A 26951-nucleotide genomic window follows, 5' to 3' on the forward strand; every position below is an offset into this window, starting at 1 on the left:
GCATCGTTGCCAAGTCTTCTAAATCTTGAACATAATATGCTTCTCCATTTATTTAGATCTTCTTTTATTTCTTTCATCAGTGTTTTTGTAGTTTTTAGTATCTAAGTCCTGTATGAGGTTTGTTATATTTATACCTAAATATTTCTTTTTTGTACAGTTATCAATCTTATTCTATTTTTAATTTTATTGCCCAAATGTTCATTGCTAATGTAAAGAAATTCAGTATGTGTGTGTGTGTGTGTGTGTGTGTGCGTGTGTGCGCGCACATCTTATATCCTGTAACATTGCTGAACTCACTTTTTAATTCTAGATAGTTTTTTTGTGGATGACTTGGGATTTTCTATGCAGACATCCATGTCATCTGCAAATAGCAACAGTTTTATTTTTTTCTTTTATGATGTCTATTCTATTTTCTTTATTTTTCTTTTGTACTGGCTATAACTTCCAGTACTATCTTGAGTCAAACTGGTGAGAGTGGGCATCACTGTTTTGTTCACGATTAAGTATCATGTTAGCTCTAGGTTCTTCATGGAGCTTCTTTGGAGATTTTTAATCATGAATTCATCCTTAATTTTGTCAGAAACTTTTCTGCATTAAATAATATGATTATGAGTTTTCTTCTATCATCTATTAATATGGCAGATTTCATAGATTGATTTTTAGAATATTGAACCACCCTTGCATCCCTGTAATAAATCCCCCTTGTTTGTGATATAAAATTCTTCTATATATGACAAATTCTATTTGTTAATATTTTGTTAAGAATTTTTGTTCCTATATTTATGAGTGATGTTGGTCTGTTGTTGTTTTACTTTACTTTGATACTACCTTTTGATATCACTGTGATACTAGCTTCATAAAATGAATTGGGAAATGCCCCGCTCTTTTATTTTCTAGAAGAGATTCTTTATAATTTGTGCTAATTTTTCTGGAAAGATCCACTAAAATTCTCTAGTTAAACTATTTTGTGTTTGGATATTTCTTTGTGGGGGTTAAATTATAAATTCAATTTCCCTAATAGTTACAGGCTTATGAAAATTATGTATTTCATGTTAGGTGAGTTGGATCTTTCATGAATTTGAAGGAGTTAATCCCTTTAATTTAAACCATCATATTATGTGGGGAGAGATGAACACATAGCATTCCTTTCTTATCCTTCTGATGTCAATAGGGTCAATAGGGACTTACAAATATATAAATGGAACTCATGAAGATGAGATTACCTATGTATTTAGAGAGAAGAGGACTTTGACAGAATGAGAAAGAAAGCAGACAGAGTGAGCGGCCAGAGAGATAGGAGGAAAATCAAGAGTGTGGTGTCACAAAAGCCCAGGGAAGGAGATAATTTCAAGAGGAAGAAGGATCCTAGAGTGTTAAGTGAGTTAAAGACTGAGACATGTCTATTGATTTAAACAGCAAAGAGGCTACTGATGAGAATGACACCATGGCAACATCAATGCAGTGAATCAGTAGAAGCAGAAGCTCGATTGGGATGGGTGGAGGGGCAAGTGAGAAGTCATGAAAGGAAGGCAGTGGTAGTAAATGATTATTTCAAGGGTTTTTGCAGAGGAAGAAGATAGGGAGCTCCTAAAAGGGAACTAGGAGACAATTTTGTTTTTGTTACTTAATTTTTAACATTCAATAAACATTGGCATCTTGGAACGTTCTTTAGGAAGAATCTAAAAACCAGAAAAAAAGTTGTAAGTATTTAAAATATAATTTTGAAACAGGTAAAATCAGAACAAAAGAAAATATAAAGTCAGAGTTTTTATATAATTTATTAATTAATGAAGGCACCAATGAGATATTAGTACCTTTTCCTGCATCATCTGAGAAGCTAAGATATTTATAAGCATTGTAACAAAAATATATTAGGATAAGATTACTCGGTTAGATGTAAAACTTGTTGATGTCAGCAAGCCATAAATCACTGGGGTTATCAGTTCTACCAGCCAGAAATTATTTGCATCTCTGACAAAAATATACACATTAAGGTGTATCTTCTCTAAATCTTGGCCCTTGGATTTTTGGTGAGTAGTAAATATATGAGGTGGATTAAATACATGCCCCAAGACAATCACTATGTGAAATTGCAATGTGCCACCCACTGATTTGGCCTATTAGATAATTTTTCTGACAAGATACATTAGAAATGCTGGATAACTGTCGAGTAAGGTGCCCATGTTAACAAGAGGATAGTGTTCTCACCCTGGCTGCACATTGGAATCTCCTGGGAAATTTTTAAAAAGTACTTAAACCCTGGCCCCACACTGAAGGATTCTGATTTAATCTGTGCAGAATGGGGCCCCAGATAAAGCCAGAGATGAGAACAGTGGCAGAAGGTGTGCTAATAGGGGCATAGGTGAGAGAATTAGCCTTAGAGAAAAGGATGATAGCTCTTGCTGTACAGAAAATGAGCAAGGGTGGACTGTAGATGTAAGTTCATAGATTTGGAAGAAAAAATGATGCCTGTTTTATTTCAACTCAGTAAGAAAGCAGATACAATTTCTTTGAAATGGAGCAAAATTTTAATTGGGTTAAATAGATTCACCTCTCTTTGTTGTTTCCTTATGTGCATGGACAGAAAAAACATGGTTAAAGACCATTTAATGGTCTTTATAGAATATTAGTTGTTAAATTCACTCCATTTAACTTAGCCTCTGAGGTGTTCTCCATTTACAAATGTGATTTCTTTTTTATTTTTTTTATTTAATGATTTTTTATCTTATTTTAAGTAAGTTCCATGCCCAATGTGGGGCTTGAACTCACAATCCTGAAATTAACAGTCACATACTCTATAGGTCAATATTAACCAGCCAGGTGCCCCACAAATGTGATTTCTTAAACAAGTGCCAGTTTTGAGAGCAAAAACCCACTGAAAAATGATTGTTTCAACTCTTGATGTGAGACTAAGTAGTCTCCATGGCCTAATTTCTAAATGCACATGACGGATGGTAGTCATAACAATGATTCTTTCTCCTAAGTAAAACCTGTGGTTTTCTGCTGCAGTGTTTGGACTTGAACTCTTTCTCAATTAAGATAATACTCTGAAGTGCTGAAAAACAAGAATAAAATACTGTGAGGATTACCATGATACAAAATGAAGAGGGAGTATATTGGCCCAGTTGCAGAGTTCAGCACTTGAGGACAATGTCGTGACTCACCACCGCTGAGAACCATCACACCAGCCTGTAGCTGCTTCTGCCAGACTAGAAGTTCTTGAAAGGCAAGCTCTTGACTGTTCATCTTTGTAAAATCTCAACATTTGACAAAGTTTTGGCATTTGATAGGTGCTTAATAATATTTGTCAAATGAACAAATGTATGATGGTTATGATGCCCATAATTGTTGCAGTCTACAGAAATCATTACAATTCAAAGCACACAAGTTCAGAGTTAAGAAGATTGAAAATTTCTTAATATGGCACATGCTAAAGTTCAGCAGTTTATTTATAGGACGATTTTGTTTCTGCTGCTCTCCCACATTGCTGTAAATGTTAAACATCAGTCTGTCACGCATGCAAAGTGCTGATCTAATTGGCCTATAAGAGAATTCTGTTCCCTTTCAGCATCATAAAGATGTGATATGGATAATCCACTTAGAGCCTCCCCTTCTGTGCTACTATATTTAAAATAGCTTGTTGTGTTGTTCATGGGAATTTAAAAAATGAGTTTCTAAGAAATGAGAAATCATTGAGTGCTAGTGTGCTTTCCACTTTTTACTGAGCCTTTAAACAGCTTTACCTCAAATGCCGTGGGGCTGATTTCCCTTGATATTTTGTGACCATCTGTAGTCCAGTAATGCAGAAATGGGAACTCTCTCAGGAAAAGCTTTAGAAAAGATGAGGTCTTTTCTGTACTTCTTCAGTGCCACTCCATGAACTCTTTCTCTCAGGGGCCATATCTGGCTTCCTAGAGCTCCACATTGTTATTTCTAGCAGAGAGCACAGTCCCCTAGGAGGATAGGACTTCAGAAAGCTTTCTCTGCCATCTGTTCCTCCATGGTGTTGAGTGTTATGTTTCCTAAGAACAGCAAATAACTATTTTAGAGTGTGCAATACCTTCACAAGTCACAAAATTTCTATGCCTTGATTCAGTACAATTCTAACTTTGAATGAGAGCTTCCTCCAAGGCATGTAAGGCATTTTACAGGCATTGTTTTAAGTGATTATTCTCATTATTACTACAGCAGGTAATGATTATCATTGCGCTTGTTTTATAGTAAAGAAAAAGAGTTAAAGAGAGTTTATGATGTATGTAAGTTCCCATAGGTCATAAGAGATGAAAGAAGATGGAAACCCATCTTTTTTGATAATTAGAAGACTCTGTCTTCTATAAAACATGGACTGCCAAAAGTTTCACAAGAACATGTATCTCAGGCTCTTAACAAAATCTCAACGTGGCATAATTAGCCCATGAATAGAAATATTTATACCTTATGAGGATCATATTTTTCTTGAATATTCAATTTAGTGTCTAAAAGAGGTTTCACAGCCAGAAATCAAATACACTCCTCAAGAAATCTTTTAAGTGTCTCTTTGAATTTGGAAAATTTAGTTTCCTTCTTAGCATTTCACTGATGATTGTTACAATTTTATATTGAAAAATCTGTGGAGTAGCTACCAGGTGTTGAATGCCTACTCTACAAAATGTCATATGTAGTATCACTCCAAAGTGGGTGATATTATCACAATTTTACAGATGAAGAAATGGAAGCTTATAGAATGGAAGTAATTTTTCAAGTTCACTAAGCTGGAAAGTGGTGAACTTGAGATTTAAACCCAGGTCTGACTGGTTTCCAGCCATTTTCCACTATGTCACCCCAACTCAGCACAATTATGTAAATGTTCTGCCTATTAAGAACTTTCTACTCCTCAGGTATAAACATAACTGATTCAGTCTAAGAATTGTTAGATTACCATCTGCACAAATACACATTTTTTTCACTTTATTCTTTTGCATATTTTTAGTATGATAATTTGAATATAGAAATTTGTTTTTAACTCATTCATGCAACTCTAGGGAATATCATTGGGTTATCTCATTTTCAAAAAGTTAAGGGGAAATGAAATATCAAATGAATGAAAGAATAGGAAAAGAAAACACTTTGCATGCTAACACCTAAATCTCAAATGGCACGTCAGTTTTAAAATGTGTTAAAGCAGATTAGCTTTAAAAGGTTTAGCCATTAGGGATTTTCCCATTGCCAGTAATATGGTCAATTGAAACTAGTTAGAATATTTTAATAGAAGTTTTCTTTTCATTAGAATTATTTTAATCCTAGATATCGTCTCCAACTAATAAAGATAATCATAAAATACTTTAGGGCCCTATTTAAGAAAATGGGAGTGAGTAGCGCAAGTTGCAGAGTTTTATTCTTGACTGAGAAGAGAAAGAAGGCATTATTTCTGCTTTATATGGAAAATTAACTACCTAAATGTGATGCCAGCATGAAAATAAGAGTACATAGCAGTAAAAATCTGCATCTCATGGGGAATTTGTGTTCAGTTCTCCCCAAGCTTAAAATGACACAGGCTTTTTCTGGCACACAGCAAATCAGATGAACATGGTCTCTGAGGAGGTGAGAAACAAAAGAACATAATGGTGTGCTCCGCCACTCAAAGCTCAAATAGCAACATGTTTTATTTTTGTACATGGGGAAACTTCAGTGAACTTGGAAACATAATTCTTTCAGTTTTGCAACATTCTTTCTGTTAGGTCAGGAGCAAATAGCAAAATTATCATGTACATGTCCAGGTTCTAAATGAGATCAGTTAATCTAAAGAAATTAGGGAACATGCACATGAGACTTGAATGAGCATTTCTGCTCTCCGGAGTCTTTCTTCCAAGAATATTAAATAATGATGTATGCATATATGCAGAATATTCTTTTAAAAGTTAGTACATATAAGTTATAATTTTGGGCCAAACCAAAAATGAGGTATTGAACCAGAACTCCAATTATGATGTCTCTGCGTTTAATATCCTCCACCTAGAAAGTAGGGATAAACGATATCTAACTAACCAGATAGGGCACAAGTCAAGGCTTTGCACCCAGAAGGTGAACATGTGCTGAATTGTTTTAACCCAGCTGCACATTCTAGAAGCGAGGAGGAACAAGCTCATTTTGCAGAGAAGGTTGAGGGACTACCCACAGTTAAGAGTGTCATTGTGTCCAGTCCCAGAAGAAAAGTTTGTGTGACAGTGTTGGCTCGGATGTCCAGGCTTACTGGCCCCTCTGGCATGACACAGGTACCAGAGAGCATCATTTGAAAGCGCTCATTCTGCCTGTGTGGACACCAGAGGTTCCTGTGACTGAACTCTCCTAAGTCTACAGCCACATAGCTTCCCACAAGCTGTGTTTGTGAGCAAACGGTTCTTTTTTGAATGAATATATCTATCAAATTCTTTGATAATATGGTTAGGATTGATTGGTGCCTAGACAATCTACAGACACTAGACAATCTACAGAAACTCAAGAAACTGTCTTTTATTTTGAGAACATTTCCTGATGCATGGCTTCTCCATCCCTAGCCCCCTTTCCTAAGAGGGAAAGGTGAAAGAGGAGATGTAGCCTTGTTCCTGAGGGCCGTGGTGTCCATTTTAGGACTTCTTTGGAAGAAATGATGGGGGAGGAAATATTTTAGTGACATCTCAGGTTTAGGGATAATATGCCAGAGTGATAAAATTCAGGGTATCTTTGTATCATTCTGGAACAAAAATTGAGGCGAAGAATAGCCTTAAATGGTAAATCTAGAATTAAATGAAAAGAAATCAAATGTAACATAAAAAAAAAACATGGAGTGACCCTGATGGTCAATGCTATTTATGCATTTATAGTTTTTGTTTTAGGTCTTTATGCCAGGAAATTCTATGGGACTTTGTGCCTTAATTTGTGCAAGCTTGTCAAAGGCCAGATAGACCTTGTATTCATTTCACCTGAGGACCTAAAAATCTGTCAACATTTAATAAAGTTGACTAGATTGCAGGCAGAGTCACAGTGGGAACATATTTCAAAAATCCAGCATTGTAAGACTGTATCTCACTTTGATCGGGAGGTTGTAAAATAGCTAGGAAACCTTTGCCTGAAGCTTTGTTTCAGAACCCAGGACTTGCAAAGCTGGTATCACATGTGAGCCTTAAACCCAATGCAGAGTAAACATGGTGGGATAAATACGCACTCAAAAGTTATGAGTTTGCAACTGATTTGATTGTGGTTTTGTTAAATTCATCCAAGTAAGGGTGGTACAGAATCAGTAGTAGTTAATAAGGGGTTCAATCTGGCTGAAGAGACACAACCAGTTAAATAAATCTATTGGTTTATTTTCTCACAGTTCTGGCTGCAAGTCCAAGATCAATGTGCCAACATGGTTGGTTTCCTCTGAGGCCTCTCTCCTTGGCCTAGAGATGGCCACTGGCTTGCTACCTTCTCACATGGTCAATCCTCTGTGCATATGCAACTCTGGTATCTCTTAGTGTGTCTAAATTTCCTCTTCTAATGAGGACACCAGTCAGTTTGGATTAGGCCTGCTGAATTGGCCTTGTTTTAACTTAATCACTTCATTAAAGGCCCTGTTTCCAAATCCAGTCACATTCTGAGGTATCTGGTATTAGAGCTTCAATTATAAATTTAGGGAGGGACACACAATTCAGCTACTTACAGTCGTAAGTGAAATGAATTAATTAATGGGGCTGGATATGCTGAGTGCACAGGAGTAGAACAGGAAACTGTAGAACTACTTGGGAAGAGAGTGCCTATAGGAGTGATACGTATAGTGTTGATTTTATGGCCATACAGTCAATAAGGACTGATAAAAGCAATTTGAAAAATCATAAAACTTATTGATGCATTCTCTTACCTGATAGCTTCTATATATTTTTTATTTAATATTTAAACACATCCTGGAAGGAGTAATAGAAATATCATGAGAACTGATGAACCATTTTTTAAAAAAGGAATTGTTGGGGTGCCTGGGTGCCTTAGTTAGTTGAGCATCTGACTCTTAATTTTGACTTAGGTCATGATCCTAGGGTTGTGAGATCAAGCCCCACATCAGGCTCTGTGCTAAGAGTGGAGCCTGCTTAAGATTCTCTCTCTCTCTCTCTCTCTCTCTCTCTCTCTCTCTCTCTTTCTCTCTCTCTCTCCCTTTCTCTCTCCCTTTCTCTCTCCCTTTCTCTCTTTCTCTCTCTCCCTCTGCCCCTCTCCCCTGCTTGTGCACTCTCTCTCAAACAAAAAAAAGGGAATTGTTTTATAATACTTTAGAAAAATGTATATTTTATTGCTTATAGACAATAATTTTAGTGCTCCTATTATTTCTCTTATGTATCGTGGATTTTTTGTAATTATTTAAAGTTTTAAAAATTATGGTAAAATTAATGTACATTTTAGGGGCTGAGTTCTATCTAGGAATATTTAAAAGTATTGGCAGTAAAGTTTTGGTCTGTTACGCATAGAGTACAAATTTTATTTTCTCTCTCTTCTTCTGCTGGGTTTAGGCTGCCTTTGCTGTTCTGCTTCTATTTCCTTTAGGTGTGCTGTTAGATTTTGTATTTGGGATTTTTCTTGTTTCTTGAGATAGGCCTGGATTGCAATGTATTTTCCTCTCAGGACTGCCTTCGCTGCATCCCAAAGCGTTTGGATTGTTGTATTTTCATTTTCGTTTGTTTCCATATATGTTTTAATTTCTTCTCTAATTGCCTGGTTGACCCACTCATTCGTTAGTAGGGTGTTCTTTAACCTCCATGCTTTTGGAGGTTTTCCAGACTTTTTCCTGTGGTTGATTTCAAGCTTCATAGCATTGTGGTCTGAAAGTATGCATGGTATAATTTCAATTCTTGTAAACTTATGAAGGGCTGTTTTGTGACCCAGTATATGATCTATCTTGGAGAATGTTCCATGTGCACTCGAGAAGAAAGTATATTCTGTTGCTTTGGGATGCAGAGTTCTAAATATATCTGTCAAGTCCATCTGATCCAATGTATCATTCAGGGCCCTTGTTTCTTTATTGACTGTGTGTCTAGATGATCTATCCATTTCTGTAAGTGGGGTGTTAAAGTCCCCTGCAATGACCACATTCTTATCAATAAGGTTGCTTATGTTTATGAGTAATTGTTTTATATATCTGGGGGCTCGGGTATTTGGCGCATAGACATTTATAATAGTTAGCTCTTCCTGGTGGATAGACCCTGTGATTATTATATAATGCCCTTCTTCATCTCTTGTTACAGCCTTTAATTTAAAGTCTAGTTTGTCTGATATAAGTATGGCTACTCCAGCTTTCTTTTGGCTTCCAGTGGCATGATAAATAGTTCTCCATCCCCTCACTCTCAATCTAAAGGTGTCCTCAGATCTAAAATGAGTCTCTTGTAGACAGCAAATAGATGGGTCTTGTTTTTTTATCCATTCTGATACCCTATGTCTTTTAGTTGGCGCATTTAATCCATTTACATTCAGTGTTATTATAGAAAGATATGGGTTTAGAGTCATTGTGATGTCTGTATGTTTTATGCTTGTAGTGATGTCTCTGGTACTTTGTCTCACAGGATCCCCCTTAGGATCTCTTGTAGGGCTGGTTTCGTGGTGACAAATTCCTTCAGTTTTTGTTTGTTTGGGAAGACCTTTATCTCTCCTTCTATTCTAAATGACAGACTTGCTGGATAAAGGATTCTCGGCTGCATATTTTTTCTGTTTAGCACACTGTAGATATCGTGCCAAGCCTTTCTGGCCTGCCAAGTTTCAAAGGAGAGATCAGTCACGAGTCTTATAGGTCTCCCTTTATATGTGAGGGCACGTTTATCCCTTGCTGCTTTCAGAATTTTCTCTTTATCCTTGTATTTTGCCAGTTTCACTATGATATGTCGTGCAGAAGATCGATTCAAGTTACGTCTGAAGGGAGTTCTCTGTGCCTCTTGGATTTCAATGCCTTTTTCCTTCCCCAGTTCAGGGAAGTTCTCAGCTATAATTTGTTCAAGTACCCCTTCAGCACCCTTCCCTCTCTCTTCCTCCTCTGGGATACCAATTATGCGTATATTATTTTTTTTTAGTGTATCACTTAGTTCTCTAATTTTCCCCTCATACTCCTGGATTTTTTTATCTCTCTTTCTTTCAGCTTCCTCTTTCTCCATAACTTTATCTTCTAGTTCACCTATTCTCTCCTCTGCCTCTTCAAGCCGAGCCATCGTGGATTCCATTTTGTTTTGCAATTCGTTTAAAGCGTTTTTCAACTCCTCGTGACTGTTCCTTAGTCCCTCGATCTTTGTGGCAAGAGATTCTCTGCTGTCCTGTATACTGTTTTCAAGCCCAGCGATTAATTTTATGACTATTATTCTAAATTCACTTTCTGTTATATTATTTAAATCCTTTTTGATCAGTTCATTAGCTGTTGTTATTTCCTGGAGATTCTTCTGAGGGGAATTCTTCCGTTTGGTCATTTTGGAGAGTCCCTGGCGTGGTGAGGACCTGCAGTGCACTTCCCCTGTCCTGTGGTGTATAACTGGAGTTAGTGGGCGGGGCCGCAGTCCGACCCGATGTCTGCCCCCAGCCCACTGCTGGGGCCACAGTCAGACTGGTGTGTGTCTTCTCTTCCCCTCTCCTAGGGGCGGGATTCACTGTGGGGTGGCGTGTCCCGTCTGGGCTACTTGCACACTGCCAGGCTTGTGTTGCTGGGGATCTGGCGTATTAGCTGGGGTGGGTAGGCAAGGTGCACGGGGGCTGGAGGGGCAGGCTTAGCTCGCTTCTCCTTAGGTGATCCACTTCAGGAGGAGCCCTGTGGCAGCGGGAGGGCGTCAGATCCGCTGCCGGAGGTTTGGCTCCGCAGAAGCACAGAGTTGGGTGTTTGCGCGGAGCGAGCAAGTTCCCTGGCAGGAACTGGTTCCCTTTGGGATTTTGGCTGGGGGATGGGCGGGGGAGATGGCGCTGGTGAGCGCCTTTGTTCCCCGCGAAGCTGAGCTCTGCCGTCCGGGGGCTCAGCAGCTCTCCCTCCCTTTGTCCTCCAGCCTTCCCGCTTTCCGAGCGGAGCTGTTAACTTCTGACCTCCCAGACGCTAAGTCGCGCTTGCTGTCGGAACACAGTCCGTCCGGCCCCTCCGCTTTTGCCAGCCAGACTCGGGGGCTCTGCTTGGCCGGCGAGCCGCCCCTCCGCCCCGGCTCCCTCCCGCCAGTCCGTGGAGCGCGCACCGCCTCGCCGCCCTTCCTACCCTCTTCCGTGGGCCTCTGGTCTGCGCTTGACTCCGGAGACTCCCTTCTGTTAATCCTCTGGCGGTTTTCTGGGTTCTTTAGGCAGGTGTAGGTGGAATCTAAGTGATCGGCAGGACGCGCTGTGAGCCCCGCGTCCTCCTACGCCGCCATCTTCCCGGATCGTCCTATTTTCTCTCTCTACCCAAGGGAGTTAGCCTGTTTTCTTTTTGTATGCCCCTTTCGCTCTATGAGACATGTTGTCACCATCTTTGTACATTTTTAGATTGTATTTTCTTCTGAATGCTTTATGTGACCATAAAATCCAAGTTATTTGAGTCCATTCAACAAACATTTAGTAAGTATCTGCAATGTTCAAGGAGAGCAATGTATTAGATACCATGTGGGCTATAAAGATGAATAAAGCATGTCCTTAATGAGCTAACAGTGTGATGGGAAAACCAAGATGTGTCAGAAATGACTAGCATACAAAGCAGAATGGAAAATGGCACTAAGGAGACTGCAAATGCTTGAGGAATTCTGTCATGGGAGGGATTGACTACTTTTAGCTGTGGCATTAGGGGAAAGCTTCCTAAAGAAAGTGGCCCTTGAACCTCATGTGAAGACAGTTGCAGTTTCTATAGAAAAATATGGCAAGTGTGGTCATTGGAGAGTGCTCTTTAGACAAATACATATGAACACAGGAGGAGCAGGAAGTGCAGGGATGATTCAGGAAACACCAGATGCTGTTTGAAAACAGCCACAGAGGGATGGTCCAGCACACCTGTGGGACCTGGTGGAACCATGTTAAAAGGTTCTAAATGCCAAGTTATTGAGAAGTTACTGGGAAATCAGGCAGTCCAGTGACCCAGCTGATAAACCCAACATTAGAATTCTTTATCAACTGTGGTTACAATGATACAAAACCACGTGGTTTCATTTGTCCCTTGTTAGGTGACATGTGCCTGGAGTGTAATCATGTTGATCATTAGGATCTCCCCACCTAATTACTGTTTTTTCCTGTTTCTTTTGCTTCCATTCCTTGGTGCTATGCAAATGTAAAATGTCATGAGATTTTGAAAATTCACCTCCATGTTTCTTAAATGCCCACTCTGTATAAAGCATAATGCTGAGAGATATGAGGAGGAGGAAGACACACTTATAGCTGTTAGGGAGTTGATATTTCACCTGTCATCCAGTTCTAACCCATATTATTTCAGTTTCCAGGACAAACTATAATGAATCAATCAATCAGTCAATCAGTCAGACACTAGGAAGACAGGTTGATGTGGCAATGAAAAATATCAACTTAGAGTCAGGCCAGCATCTGAGACCTAGGTTTATCATTTCCTACTGTGTGGTGTTGGGCAAGTCACTAAGCCCTCTAACCTTAGTGTCTTCACTATAAAGTAGAGGTACTTCCTCATGGCATTGTTAGAAGTATTAAATTAAAAGGATGTATGTAAAGCAGAGCACTTGCCACAAAGTAACATTCAAGAAATGCTAGGCTTTATGATTTCTTCAAGGAATATTTTTTTTCTCCAGTTTTCTTATGTCTGAGTAGAAAACTAAGGGCCAGAGAGGCTGAAAAATAGGATATACAGTGTGTGAGGATAATATTTTCTGGAGATATATATATCAAACCACTCCCAAAATTTGGTGACCTAGTAGAATCTATTTTATTTCTCCTGTTTGTGTGAGTTGACTTGACTCAACTGGGCACTTCTTACTGGGAACCTTTCGTGAAGTTTCCATCTAACGTGGGCTAGGGCCATAGTTACCTGCAGGCTCTACAGTAATGAACAGCCAAGATGGCTTACTCATGCTACAGGTAGCTGATGCTCCTTTGACCCGGGGAATCAGTTGGGGCTATAGAATGGAGCACCCATAAATGATCTTTCCATGTGGTTTGAGCTTCTCAAAACATAGTCATGATTTCTGAAAGGGAGCAGTCCAAGAGACTTGGCTGAAAGCTGGTGCAGGGATTCTTTATTTGCATATCTGCATGTGTTGCCTCCTCTCCTCTCCTCTCCTCTCCTCTCCTCTCCTCTCCTCTCCTCTCCTCTCCTCTTCTCATCTCATCCCATTCCATCCCATCCCATCCCATCCCATCTCATCCCATTCTCCACGGCTTTTACTCCATGGTAGTCTGTTGTAAGCATACCTGCTGTATTCACTGGGGAAAGTCACCACAAGGACCATCATGACTCAAAGAAGTAGAGAAATAGACTACTTCTTGACAAGAGAGTGGAAAGTGACTTTGCACATGAGCATGTGGGTGAGGATTACTCTTGTTGCTTTACAGCAATCCCTGTAAAAGTACTATAAAACTAGGGTAGACAGTAGTTGTTTTCATTTTTCTGACAAGGAACCTGAGGTTCAGGATGTTAAGAGATGGCCAAGGTAACTTTATTATTAAATTGAGGAGCTTCACATTGAACTCTGCCCTTCTGAATCCAAAATTTGGTCTTATGAGAAAACTACCCTTTGCTTTTCCTCACATAACTCATCATGAGCTTTCTTCAGAGATGAGAAAGACAATTGAGGCTCAAAGCAGTGATCTCCTTTCCACTCCCTACACATCTCCATATTACCCTCACCTTCTGTGCCCTTGTCCATCCCCTCCTACGAGCCTGAGCTTCATCATCTTTAAAATGGGTATAATAGGACCTTTTCATAGAGTTGAAATGATGATTACATGCATGAAATATATGCAAAGTGCTTAAAACAGTGCCTAATATGTAATGAGTGTCCAATACTCTCTAGCTGTTGTTGTTTTGCCATTATTATAATTATTATTATTATTCAAATTCTTCAGGATTAAGATAGGAATTTATGTCATTGTCTCTGTTCATTATCAGTCCTTCCTAAACCAACTACCTTATATAGTTTTCTTTCTATGGTAATTGAAGGACATCTACGTAATTGCCCAAACCAGAGAATATTTTCCATTGGTTATTTTTCTCTAAACACTATGCTGTACTTAAAATGTCCTACATCCATGACATTAATGGCTTTTGCTTTTCCTTGAAGAGTATACATATGTAGTTGTACAGATGGTAAGCTACTCAGGGTCACACATCTAAAGGAAAGAGGTGCGTATCAAAAATAAGGTACAGTGGCATATCTATTAGAACAGTTCCCCAGCAGGTGGCAGTAACATATTCCTGTCTAACAAAATCAGTATAGTGTGACAATTTTCTGACGAAGTAAAGTGTCTTGAGGAAGAGACATCTCTTTACTAATTCACACAGAGGCACCATGTGGGCTGCGAGTGGCCGTGTTTCTCTGACTGTTCCTCCTCCATTGTCTCCTCAGATGTTCTTCCTTTGCCTGTCCCTTCAGTGCCACTGAGCTTCTTTTCTCAGCTATCTGCACTTATTTTACATACTCTAATTGGGTAATATAATAGACTCTTACTATTGCAACTATCACCTTCTTGCTAATGAGTCCTAAATCTTTCATTCCAGCACAGACCTCTTTTTTGAAAAATCTAACTTCCTCCTGGGTATCTTCATCTGGATGTCTCATGTAAAACTCATATTTAACGTGTCAAAAACTTCATTCACTACCAGACCTTCAACAATGAAACCCTGGCATCAATTTTAAACCAAGATAACTCTGTTGTTCTTTATCAATATTTCTGTGGAAAAATTCAGTTTCACTTTCTGTGGGAAATGTATATTGGGAGGAACAGAGGACTATATGTTTGTGAGGCGCTCCCTGTGGCTTCCATCCAGAGTAGTATTACCTCCAAACTGAGGGTGTGGCGTATGTATGATGTCCCAGATCCCTCCTAGATCACCTTGCTCCTTGTGATGAGTCCAGAAGGGAGCCTGAAATTAGCCTTTGCCTCTGGGAGGCACTGATTGGTTTGGGGAAGAGATTCATCTTATTTTATTAACTTCATAGAGCCATCAAATTAGAATATCTGTGAGTTATGCTGGAGTTTTTCCACTCCTCCTACAAATTAGTTTATCCTAAAAATTACTAATTTTATGCCCACATACGTTTTTAGTGTGCTTTCTCTCTCTCTACTCCCTTTATCAATATTCTATTGTAGGCTTGTTCTGTCTCTCAGTTGGAAATTTTAATAAACTCCTTACTACATTCACTCTGTACGATGTTGCCATCTTATCTCATTAGTATATATTGTTCATATAGCTGACAAATATATCCATCTAAAGTATAAATCTAATCTTGTCATCACTTTCAAGGTTTCCTGTTACCTAGAGGATGGAGTTCATCTCCAGCCCATGATTCAGCTCTGATTCAGGAAGCTTTGTCTGACCATACCCTCCAGAAATCCTCTTTCTTTATGTCCAGGATGCCTATGTTTCCTTATTATTAGACACTCATTTGTGTACTATATGGCTCAATTGGTGTATCTTTCTCTACCACCAGATGATGAGTCTTTTGAGGACCCAACCTGCACCTTAATTTGTATTCACAGTGCCCAAAACAGTGGTTGAGACATATTCAATATTAAAAATATTTTGAATGAATGAAAGATTAGTATAGAATGAAATGGCTGAAAGAGCTTAATAGAGGAGGCTTCACTGAGTTGGCTTATGAAGCAAAGGATATGTTTAGTACAAAGAGTGGGGAAGTAAAGTCTTCAAGGAAAGGAGCTGGGAAAAAGGGAATATAACACTCAAAAGGCATGAGTGAACAAGAAGATTGTTTATTCATGAATTGTTCAAGCCACGATTGGGGTCCTTCTTTTCTCTCAATACAGCAGAATTCATTATGAGATCTCTTTTCCTATATCTTGTATTTTGGTAATTTCCCTTTATTTCTGCCCTTCTCTTTATTTTGGCTTAAAACTTCCTGTGTTTGCCTATTTCAACATTTTTATTTCTCTAAAGACAAGAACCCACTGAGTCTGGGAATTTACATGAGTTAGCTCAGCATTTTAAATAAAGGCAAGTCCAAACATTTTCATTTTATTAATCCATGCTCATCATTTACTCCCCCCTCCTCTTCAATGACCTCTTCACTCATGGATCCATACTAAGAGAAAAAAATATACAAGGTAAGGCAAACCACTTTCTTTTGAAATACCTGGTAGGATGTTCTGAACACTTTAGATGATCCTACATAGCTCCATGATCTCTTGTGAAGTAAATGTTAGCTTGTGAGTAAAGGTTGCCATTTTCCAATTCTCTAATTATAAAAAATATATAGATCTTCTAAGATTATAATTACACATTATATTAAAGAAAGTAGTGTACATAAATAACAAAGAAGAATAAACTCGTTTTCTTTTAAGCTTAAATTTTCCGTATTTCCCTGGTTCCAAAGTGTCTTAAAGCTAGAAAAGATTATAGACTTTGAGAGATTTTATTGGTTTAGATATTATTGAAGACAGAGATTCCATCAGTGCTTCTGGCATTACTTCTCCACAGTCAGCAATCTCCTCTGTACTCTCAAATTCTTCTCCAAAATTCTTCTTCTTGCCTTAAAAGAAACATGGCTATCCTCGGAAAACACCACTATCCCTGAATCCTCCTCATGTAAATTGAGGCCATTGTCCTTTCTACCCATTTCTTTCCCATTCTCGGGTTAAAAACTCAGCTGATTTGAGACTCAGGCCAGTCAGGTGTTCTCCCTTTTCCCCCTTCATCACTGTTACTTGTTAAACTTCAGTTAAGTTTCACTTGTTTACCAGAAGAGTGGACACATAGTCTTTTTCTGCCATTATCCTGAGACACCATCATAGCCTCTCAGTTCTTAGGTTCTCTCCTGTTTCCTGATTTTCTCCTCTACCCTCTCTGCTTCCATTTCAGTGGCCACAGTAATTGCAATTGTTCTACTTCTCAAATCACTAAAACAAACATCTCAGTCTCCTCTCTTTCCAGTTTGCTTTGCCAAGTATTCACAGTATAAGCAGTCTTTAAATTCACCAAGATTCTAGTCTATTGATCCTTTATCTGTCTTCCAATCCACACACTTTACTTTCTTCCCTTTTAATCCATCTTACATTCCTTGGTGTATCATTCCCAGTCATTCTCTGAATTGTCTTAACAGTAACCTACATTGTCTTGTTTCTGCCCTCCCATATGCACCTTAGCCTACCCTGCAACACACATTTTATTTTTTCCCCACAAAACCTGTACCTGGCTGAAGTCAGTTCTCTACTTTCTCATCGCCGGAAGTAGAACTGTGGAGGATTTTCAAACAAAGTCACTCCACAGGTCTATGGGTAGCCCTGTAACTTTTGCATCACCAACCCCAAATGGATTCCCAGTGCTGCATTAATGCATTCCCAGTGCTCTGCTCATTTCACTTCCCCATTCCCCACAGCAATGAAATTAAACTTTCTTAATTCCTTTCAAGTACCCCTCCCACTTTCCTCAGTTCTTACATCTTATCAGACTGGAATGTACTTATCTTGAAGCTGCCAAGCATACAGATTGTCAATATCTATATTAATGTCACCTTCCTTCACCTCAGTGACAACAGGAATGCCTTATGTTCTCTATCTTTGGGTTATGTTTCTATCTATGCTTTGTGTTCCATCTTCTTTCCCCTCTTAGGAATTTTACATCATTATTTTTCTGTCTCTCTTCTGTAAAGCCAACCTCTCCATCTCGCTAAATCCTTCCAGTTGGCTTTTCAGCATATGCAGTCTCTCCCTTTGAAACTAAACTACACAAAATATGTCTTTGAAGTTATTGCTCTATTTCTTGCCTCCACTTTAACACTAAATTATTCAAGAAGTTATGTGCACTCACTGTCTCCCAGTCAATCCCTCACCACTACAATCTGCCTTCCAACCTTTTCACTTCCACCAAAACCATTTTGCTCAACAGTTTATATCCATGTTGTTAAACTCAAAGGACATATTTAAGTCCTTACCTAATTTATACTCAGTAAGAGTTCAATATTGTTACAGATATCCTTTCCTTCTGATTTTTTTCTTTCTTCTTGTCTGCTTATGCTCCTCTACCGCAAAATTAAGTGTCAGAACTTTTCAGAGCTTGGTTCTGGATTTGTTTCTTATCACAATTGAAGCAAGTTTATTCACATCCATTGTTTGTGTTTCAATTACCACTAAAAGACAGGTGACTCACAACTTGCTTGTTCAGTTAGGACTTCTCCTCTAAGCTTCAAGGCTATTTATCCAGATGCCTTTTGGACATGTAGATGCCCAAATCATGATCTGTCTTTTATCCCAACCCAGCCTTTTTCGGGTGCTCTGACATTGTTTAATGGTACTGCGATCCCTTTCATGTATTTGTCAGAAGGAAAAATTAAATATTTGCTCTCTCTCTCTCTCTCTTTCTCTCGCCTTAGATTCAATCCATTACCTGACTTGTCAGTTTTGCATCAGGGCCTTAAACTTAGTTCACTCCTTTCTATTTCCATCACCACTCTGACCAGAATGGGCATTGCTTGCCTGGAACACTATTATAGGCTTCTCACTGATCTTCCCATGTATAGTTTGACCTTCCTTCAGTCTAGCCTACTCTAGAACAGTGTGCTCTCAACCAGGGGTGACTTTGCTCTCTGCACAAGATTTGGCAATATCTGAACACACTTTTGATTGTCATGACTATGGGGGGCAGTGCTATTGGCATCTAGTGGGTAGAAACAAGGAATGCTGTTAAACATCCTACAATGCATAGAATAGGCCCCCATAAGAAAGAATTATTTGGTTCAGAATATCAATGATGCCAGTGTTGAGAAAAACTGCTCCAGAGGTAGACTGAGATTTTCACACTGCAGGCTTGATTATGTCATGTGTGCATATGCACACACGTATACACATACATATACTTATACACTTGTGTAAAATTTTTCAGTAATTCCCTATTTGACTAAGACCACAATAGTTAATATGACCCTCCAGATCCTTCGTATTCTAGCTTCTACCTACTCCTACAAGTCATCCAGCATCTTGTTCTCTTTCAGGCTCCATGCTTCAGCCCCATTTCTATCCACTGAACTACCTCCCAATGTAGAGCATTTGCATATGTTGTTCTCTCCACCTGAAAAGTTCTTCACTCAGTTAAGCCCCATTTTTCCTTCAAATATCAGCTGAAGATCTTTTCTCCAGGGGAGTTTTGCAAGACCTTGCTCAGTAGTTTGGTTCCCCCATTTGAGGCACTCAACGTTTATATGTCTTTCTTTTCTGACCTGTGTGTAGTTGCATATTTACATTGATTTATGTGCTGTATTACTCTTTGTCTCCCTCACTAGACTGGAAGCTACCATGTTAGACATTTAGTGACTAAACTCTTTTCATAACATATGAGAAAACTTAGATACATCAAGTAACGAGAACAAGGCCACACAGCTTAATAAACAGTGAAGGGGAGGCTTAAATATAAGTTTTCCATCATTAACTGCTACATATTTTAACTCTAAAAGGATGGTTTTTTGTATTTGTTTAAGCCTGTAGATTTTTACTCAAAGTAAATCCTTTGTGGAAACAGTGCATAAAACAGATTAAAAAGATTAAAGCAGATCACTGCTGTGATTAGAGACAGCTCAATTCAACCTCGTCTAAGAAGATCTTTTATGTCCCTACACAGACCCCTCCTTACCACTTGACAGAAGGAACTTATTCTAAGGAACTTGCCACAGAATCACTTGGATTTGAAGGTCGAGGCTTAGGAACAGGTCTACTGCGTTCATGTGTTGACTGGCTCTGGGGTCTTTTACCACCTCAGTATATGATGCACTCTTGGTGTTTGTGAATTTGAAGTTGAGAATACCAATATAGCAGAAGTTAGTGTCATCACTGGCTGAGATATTTGCTTCAACCACTTCATCAAAATCTATATTTCTGTATGAAACAGAAAGGTGATCTTTTCATGTCATCAGTCGTGTCCATGGACTATATTTAGCATTCCATCTTTTGTCAAAACAAAAATTTTCTGAACAGGAGTCACTACTTTTAGGCATCTTCATTTTCTCTTTATTTATCTTATTTTATTTTTGCTAATGCTAGGAGTTGGGTTAAATTGCTAAAACAAAAGCAGATGGATACTGTAACCATTTCTTAGCAATCACTTTACATGACAGCAGGAGAGGATACCAGAATGAACTAGGTGAGGACTCTGCATGTTCACTAGCTAAGCTTAGAGCTCATACTCATGCCATGCATGTCTGCAATTGTGTTTCAACAGCATAAACATCACTACAGTTATGAACCTTTGGGTTTTTTATAATAGTTGAAAGCACAAATGTTAAGGGCAATGCCCTGAAATAAAGGAGACTCCTTTTTCCCTGTTTTTCTCCTGTGAATGTTTTTAGTTCCAGTTTAGGTTCACAGTAATGAAGATAGTATGCATCATATATTTGGGAGGTATTTGAAGATGAGATGATTAAATGCATACCACTATTGTCTAATTATACATTGATATATATATTTGATTTGATAATATATATGTAAGTGGGTATGAAAATGAAAAACATAAGCATGCTAAGAGGTTCTTTCCAAAACCCTTGACTTTTCATTCATATCATAGACATAGAAAATGTATCAACTCTAAGAAATGTTCTAGAGTTTTTAGCTGTTTCTCAAACTTATTCTTTCAGTGTATTTTAAAAGTAAAAAAAGTGAAGAGCAATTCAGCACATCATTATTTGAATTGCTGCTGTTTAGAAAATATAACTTCAGGGGCGCCTGGGTGGCTCAGTCAGTTAAGCATCTGACATCAGCTCAGGTCATGATCTCGCGGTCCGGTCCGTTGAGTTCAAGCCCCTCATTGGGCTCTGTGCTGACAGCTCAGAACCTAGAGCCTGCTTCTGATTCTGTGTCTCCCACTCTCTCTGCCCCTCCCCAACTCACACTGTCTCATTCACTCTCAAAAAATGAATAAATGTTAAATTTTTTTTTAAAAATATAACTTCATATACAAAAGTATAAAACTTATGAGTAGATATTGAGACAATTTTCAGTATATTACTTGATTTATATATATATATATATATATATGTATATATGTATATATATATAAATATATACTTTTGCTTCTTGAGCTGTCTTAGATCATTTATTAGCTTTTTACCATTTTTTATGCAAAATGGTCTGATTGACTTGGTTTGTTTTATATTATATTACTTAATCCATAAAATAAGGAACACTAGCTTCCTGTATTTGAAATACACTTTATCCTTTTTCCTTTGTGAAATGTTTCTCTCTTTGATGTTAAATTACTATCTCAAGTAATTTCACAATCTTTATGAATTGCCAAACTGTACTTACTATATGGTGGCTAAATGGGTTGGTAATTTGGGAGCTCTGTAATTACTAAGATTATCATTACAGGGTGAGCATGACATTAAAAAAAAACTCATTTCCTTCTGTCTTAAGCATATAATGTCAATATTTTGCTATTTTTTTTGAAGTCCCTCATGGACATTTCTCATGTCTTAGGAAGTTGCATCTATTAACATATACTACATTGTATTGTGACCCTTATTTCCACTTTCTGTCTTTTATGAGAGAAAAAAAAAGCCACATGAAAGGAAAGCTAATTCAGAAGTGGAACTAGTGGCAGGAAAGTAAACTATGTGTCAGATATATGTTTGCAGTTCTTGGCTAAGTTATCAAAATTTTACCCGGAGCATATTAGAAAACATCACTCATAGGAACACCCCTCCTCTCTCATCATTGCCTTCTAAACCCCCTGAAAACCACATATGTTTCCCACTGATAGCTTTTAACATGTATCCCTTTAATGTCTTCTAACAGGAAGTGGAAATTGAGAGAAGTTTATGTTCACCAAAATTTAAGAGTCACCCTGGGAGCCAGTCCGATGATTCTGTGAATGATTCAGACAAGAAAGGCGAGGAAACATCTTTTGACAAGATGTCACCTGAAAGCAGTCACAGCCACATCTTGGGAGGTTAGCACAATATTTTGATGTGATTACTTGGGATCATATATTGTACAACGTAAGTGTTAATAAGAATATATAAAAGCTTCGTTTTAAAAATAAATAAGAAAAAAAAATGAGAGAATATAGCTCAAGAAACACAATTTAGGAAAAATGGTAGTATAATTAAATGCTTCTATCTCTATTTGCTTTAACTTTTAAAACTAAATAGATTTAATTGATTTTTAAACCAGTACAAAAAGCATTTTCAGTATTAGGCTTTTTGAACAATGCATTTGACCATCATCTGACTTTTCCTTTTGTGAAAGAAAGGAAACATATTTGTGTCTCTGTCTGTGGGATAATAAAAGGATAAAATATAAGTTACTGTCAGTGGCAAAATTAAAGAAAAATAAAAATGCCTTCAGCATCTCTTTTTTCAGGCAATTAAACTAAATGTGCTTAATGAATTTGGAATACAAAGTGACATGAGAGTGTCATAATTTAGGAGAAAACCTCATAAATTTGATTAATGTTTTACAAATGTCATTAAAAAGTTAATAGCTCATATGTTAGAAATTGCACTATTAATATAATTTTCAACTATGACAGAAGTGCAAAGTATAAATAATTTATTGGAAAATACAGATACCATTTATCATTTCTGATTAGTGACATTCTGGATTTTTCCATTTTAGCCAAGTAATGCATATTATACTATTTGTGATATTTGTTAAAGATCATGATTAGTATAGCTTTTAGAATGTCATTTCACGTGTGTGTGTGTGTGTGTGTGTGTGTGCATACACACATATATATATATATACATAACTGTCAAGTTTCTAGTCAACATCAGCAGTGTGGAATATAATAGGCAGTTCACAATTTGGGAAAGCCAATAATGCTCTCCTTTAAAACCTTGCTATTAGGATGCCTGGGTGGCAGTCAGTTAAGTGTCCTACTCTTGATTTCGGCTCAGGTCATGATCTCACTGTAAGTGAGATTGAGTCCTAAGTCAGTCTCTCTGCTGACTGTGCAGAGTCTGCTTGGGAATTTTTCTCTCTGTCTGCCCTTCCCCTGTGGTTGTGTGCTTTCTCTCTCTCTCCCTCTCTCTCTCTCTCTTTCAAAATAAACTTAAAAAAAAAAACTTTGCTATTCAAAGTGTCCTCTGTGAATCAGAGTATCAGCATCATCTGAAGGCATATTAGAAATGCAGAACTTTGGGGGCGCCTGGGTGGCTCAGTCGGTTAAGCATCCGACTTCAGCTCAGGTCACGATCTCACAGTCCGTGAGTTCGAGCCCCGCGTCAGGCTCTGGGCTGATGGCTCGGAGCCTGGAGCCTGCTTCCGATTCTGTGTCTCCCTCTCTCTCTGCCCCTACCCCGTTCATGCTCTGTCTCTCTCTGTCCCAAAAAAAATAAATAAACGTTAAAAAAAAATTAAAAAAAAAAAAAAGAAATGCAGAACTTTGGGCCCCACACCAGCCCTATCAAACAATAATCTGCATTTTAACAAGATCCTCAGATGATTCATGTGCACATTAAAATTTAAGAAACTTTAAGCTAGGCCCCTCTGGATAATTTACATATGATTCAGCCCATTCTGATCCCAATTGGTTAAGTATTGTAATTTGGAGTGGGAGGTGAGTGTGGGAAGAATAAAGGGGAGTTTGCTAATGATGAACTGGATGGACATGGATTTCTAAATACAGGTAATTTGGGATCTCAATTTCTAGTTTTCATTTGCAGTTCATTTTTGTATGCCCAGTCGATATCCTCATATGATTAGTATCAATCTTAAGGAATTTATTCCATGTATTTCAGGCTTGTGATTAAACTTTAGGAGCACTCGGCTGAATGCAAAAGAATTAGATTAGCAGAGGCCAGAAAAGGGAATTTTTAGGGATGATTTATGTTCGGATGATGCCGAGATCTTACCATAGGGAGGCACATATGAGGTTGGCAAACTGACCGGTGTTACATGAGGCAAAAACCTTCACTCAACCTGCCTCGCTTCTGTCCTGTGTTTTCTTAGGTTCTCATGCAGAGATTTTCAAAGCCTCTTTGTTTTACACACTTAAAAAGATATTCTGGAAGGTAATCATTATTGAGTATCAAGATATGACTTAAATTTAAGAGTGACCTCAAATTTAAATTTCCCAGTATGTTGAAAGTATTAAGAGCTAACCTGAAAAACACAGGTTGTGAGTACTGTGCTAGGGATGAACACAGCAGCTAACTTTACTTTTATCTGTACAAGGCACAAGAACTATATTTCTATGTGTCACTACTTGTAAAAGAAAGAAATTTCTTTCATTATGGGATCCTGTTAATTCTTCCATGGTGCCCAAAATTTCTACCATAGATGGGACGATTATGAACCCTTTGAATGCAGACAGTTAGCTTCGACAGGCTTTATAATAAGCTTGACAAAACCTACACAACTAAAAAGTGTATCGATGTTGCTCTTCTATTGCAAAGAGAATTTATTCCAAGAAGACAAACTTGTGCATCTGAATAAAATGTGGTAACAAATATGTCAGAGTATGTGATTATACGAGTGATTGTGATGGCCTCAAATACTAAACATCTTAAGGAGTCTCAAGAGTTTCATACTTGAAGGCAATATTTATTTAGAGCTCTTTCATAAACAGTAGAATCTTAAAATGAAACTTAAAAAAATCATTACAGTGTAGCTACCCAATGTCCTGCCTTCCTAGAGTTTAGTAAAATCCACATAAATTGATCAAAGGATGCATCTCAGGACTCAAGAATAGCAATGGCTGTGGATTAGTTCCTGCCCCTTATCCTCAGCTGCAGGTCCTGGGTATCTGCATAGAAAGGCACTGGGATTCCCCCAGATTTCTTTCTACACTTTCCTTACCAATATATTTGTGTCAAATAAATCACAGTGCTTCATGTGCATGTTGGTGCATTCCATTCACATTTTCTCTGGGATGTATTCTAATTGTTAGCTGTTCCAATGATGCTAAGGAAGACTTGGCTCATTTGAAATTAAATGTCAAGCATGAAAAATCCAGAATTTGACAAATCTGGGTGATGTAATAGATACAAGAGAAAAAATAAATTAATATAAATGGTTTTGATTAATGGTACCACAGTGATATAAAATGTCTGTGAAATTTCCTTTAGATATCTAAAAACCAGTTAAACTGGAAAGTGATTATTGGGAGTCTTAGATACTGATTTACATGGTTTGATCTACTTAGGTTTGATCCACCTGTATGTAAAGTAAAAATTTATTTTTTCTGCAGAAAAATTCTGAATCAAAGGATGCTTCACATAGAATAGGTGATTGGTTAATGTTCATCAAGTCTAAATGTTTTAATGGGACAATTACCTACTTTTCATTTTTATTCCCTAAATCATAAGTTTAATATTAATCTTCTTAGCCATCAACATGTAAAATGCTGACAGATAAAATATACATTAAAGTCATTCTTTCAAGGCTTTTGTAATAAACTATAGAAATTACCTGCTGTTTTCTCTTTTTATTCTATTCCATTAAAGCAGATTCATTCTTTATTCTTGTAATAGCCATTCATCTTCCTTGGTAGATTTTACATATCAAACTGAGGGTCCTGTTTTGTTTTGTTTTGTTTTGTTTTAATTTTCTACTACTCTCTGAGTAGTGGGATCTTTTCAGCTATTAATGTTTCTGAAATACTGATGGATGTGCAGTATATGTATTTGTGTGTCAACTATTGTTGTTTATATATCTTATTTTTTTTTATTTAAAATCAGACATTTTAGAGAAATATTTTCTGTATTATAAAAGTGTTCCATATGCCCAATGTGCTGAGCACTAGCCACTAACCACTGGTGGCTGTTAAGCACTTGAAAAATAGCCAGTGCAACTAAGCAACTTGTTAATTTTATTGAATCCTAATTAATTTAACTGTAAATAGTCACCATTTTGGACAGCCCAAATTTAGCAGATGTCATTTCTCCAAATAATTTATCTACCCTTTTCATAGGAAGAAGTTCAGATGCTGGTTGTTCATTTTAAGTTAACCTTTCTCTGCAAATTTATCTTAATTAAAATGTATGTGAATTGGTGTAAAGATAATCCATGTTTGTAAAATAAACAAATCAGTAGCAATAATCCACATATTAAAAAGATTGCCTTCAAGAGGTGGTGATAGTCTCCTTTCTATGGTATTTCCTAGTGATAAAGAAAAAAATAGTTTCGCCTGTGTTCCCTTTTCAGCATATTGAAAAACAATGCTACTATCATAGGAACAGATATATCTATGCATTTTTCCATAACATCTTTTTTTAAAAAATGTTTATTTATTTTTGACAGAGAGAGAGAGACAGAACATGAGCAGGGAGGGGCAGAGAGAGAGGGAGACACAGAATCCGAAGCAGGCTCCAGGCTCTGAGCTGTCAGCACAGAGCCCCATGCGGGGCTCAAACTCACAAGCCGTGAGATCATGACCTGAGCCGAAGTCGGTCGCTCAACCGACTGAGCCACCCAGGCGCCCCTCCATAACATCTTTTGTAGGGCTTAATTTTCTTGGGAATATGAATCCTTACAGGTGAGGAAGCACACCATTTTCTTAATACCTAAAGTCAACACAGTTAAATGAAATGCAGTAAGTGGATACTTTAAAATTAACAGAACTGTTCCTTTAATAAAAAGGGGCTTTGTTTGAAAACCTGTAAATAAATCAGACATTTAGTCACAAAGCCACCCTGGTGAAGGCCATCAGCACCACTTGTTCCGCTCTGACTGATTGTTCTTTCTAATGAGACTCAGACAACAGGCTTTAGACTTAGTCTCTGGACAAACACCACCATGGACCCAAGACTCCCAACCCAGTCTTCTGCTTCCAGACTTGCTTCCTTACCCATCCATACCTTCCTTCATGCCCCAGACAATCTCCTGTAAAACAAGCCATGTTATTTTCATTCACATGGGAGACT

At 37.9% G+C, this 26951-nt stretch overlaps 1 protein-coding gene across 1 annotated transcript in view; it reads left to right on the forward strand.

Annotated features, from left to right (window-relative positions):
• XIRP2 (xin actin binding repeat containing 2) overlaps positions 1-26951 on the forward strand; it is a 375441-nt gene that overhangs the window by 254783 nt on the left and 93707 nt on the right. The window contains exon 3 of the mRNA XM_042952574.1: positions 21880-22033. Within this exon, the coding sequence (XP_042808508.1) occupies positions 21880-22033 (154 nt within the window). The remainder of the gene's footprint in view (positions 1-21879; positions 22034-26951) is intronic.

Source organism: Panthera leo, chromosome C1, assembly GCF_018350215.1.
Source record: "Panthera leo isolate Ple1 chromosome C1, P.leo_Ple1_pat1.1, whole genome shotgun sequence".
Classification (NCBI taxonomy): Eukaryota; Metazoa; Chordata; class Mammalia; order Carnivora; family Felidae; genus Panthera; species Panthera leo.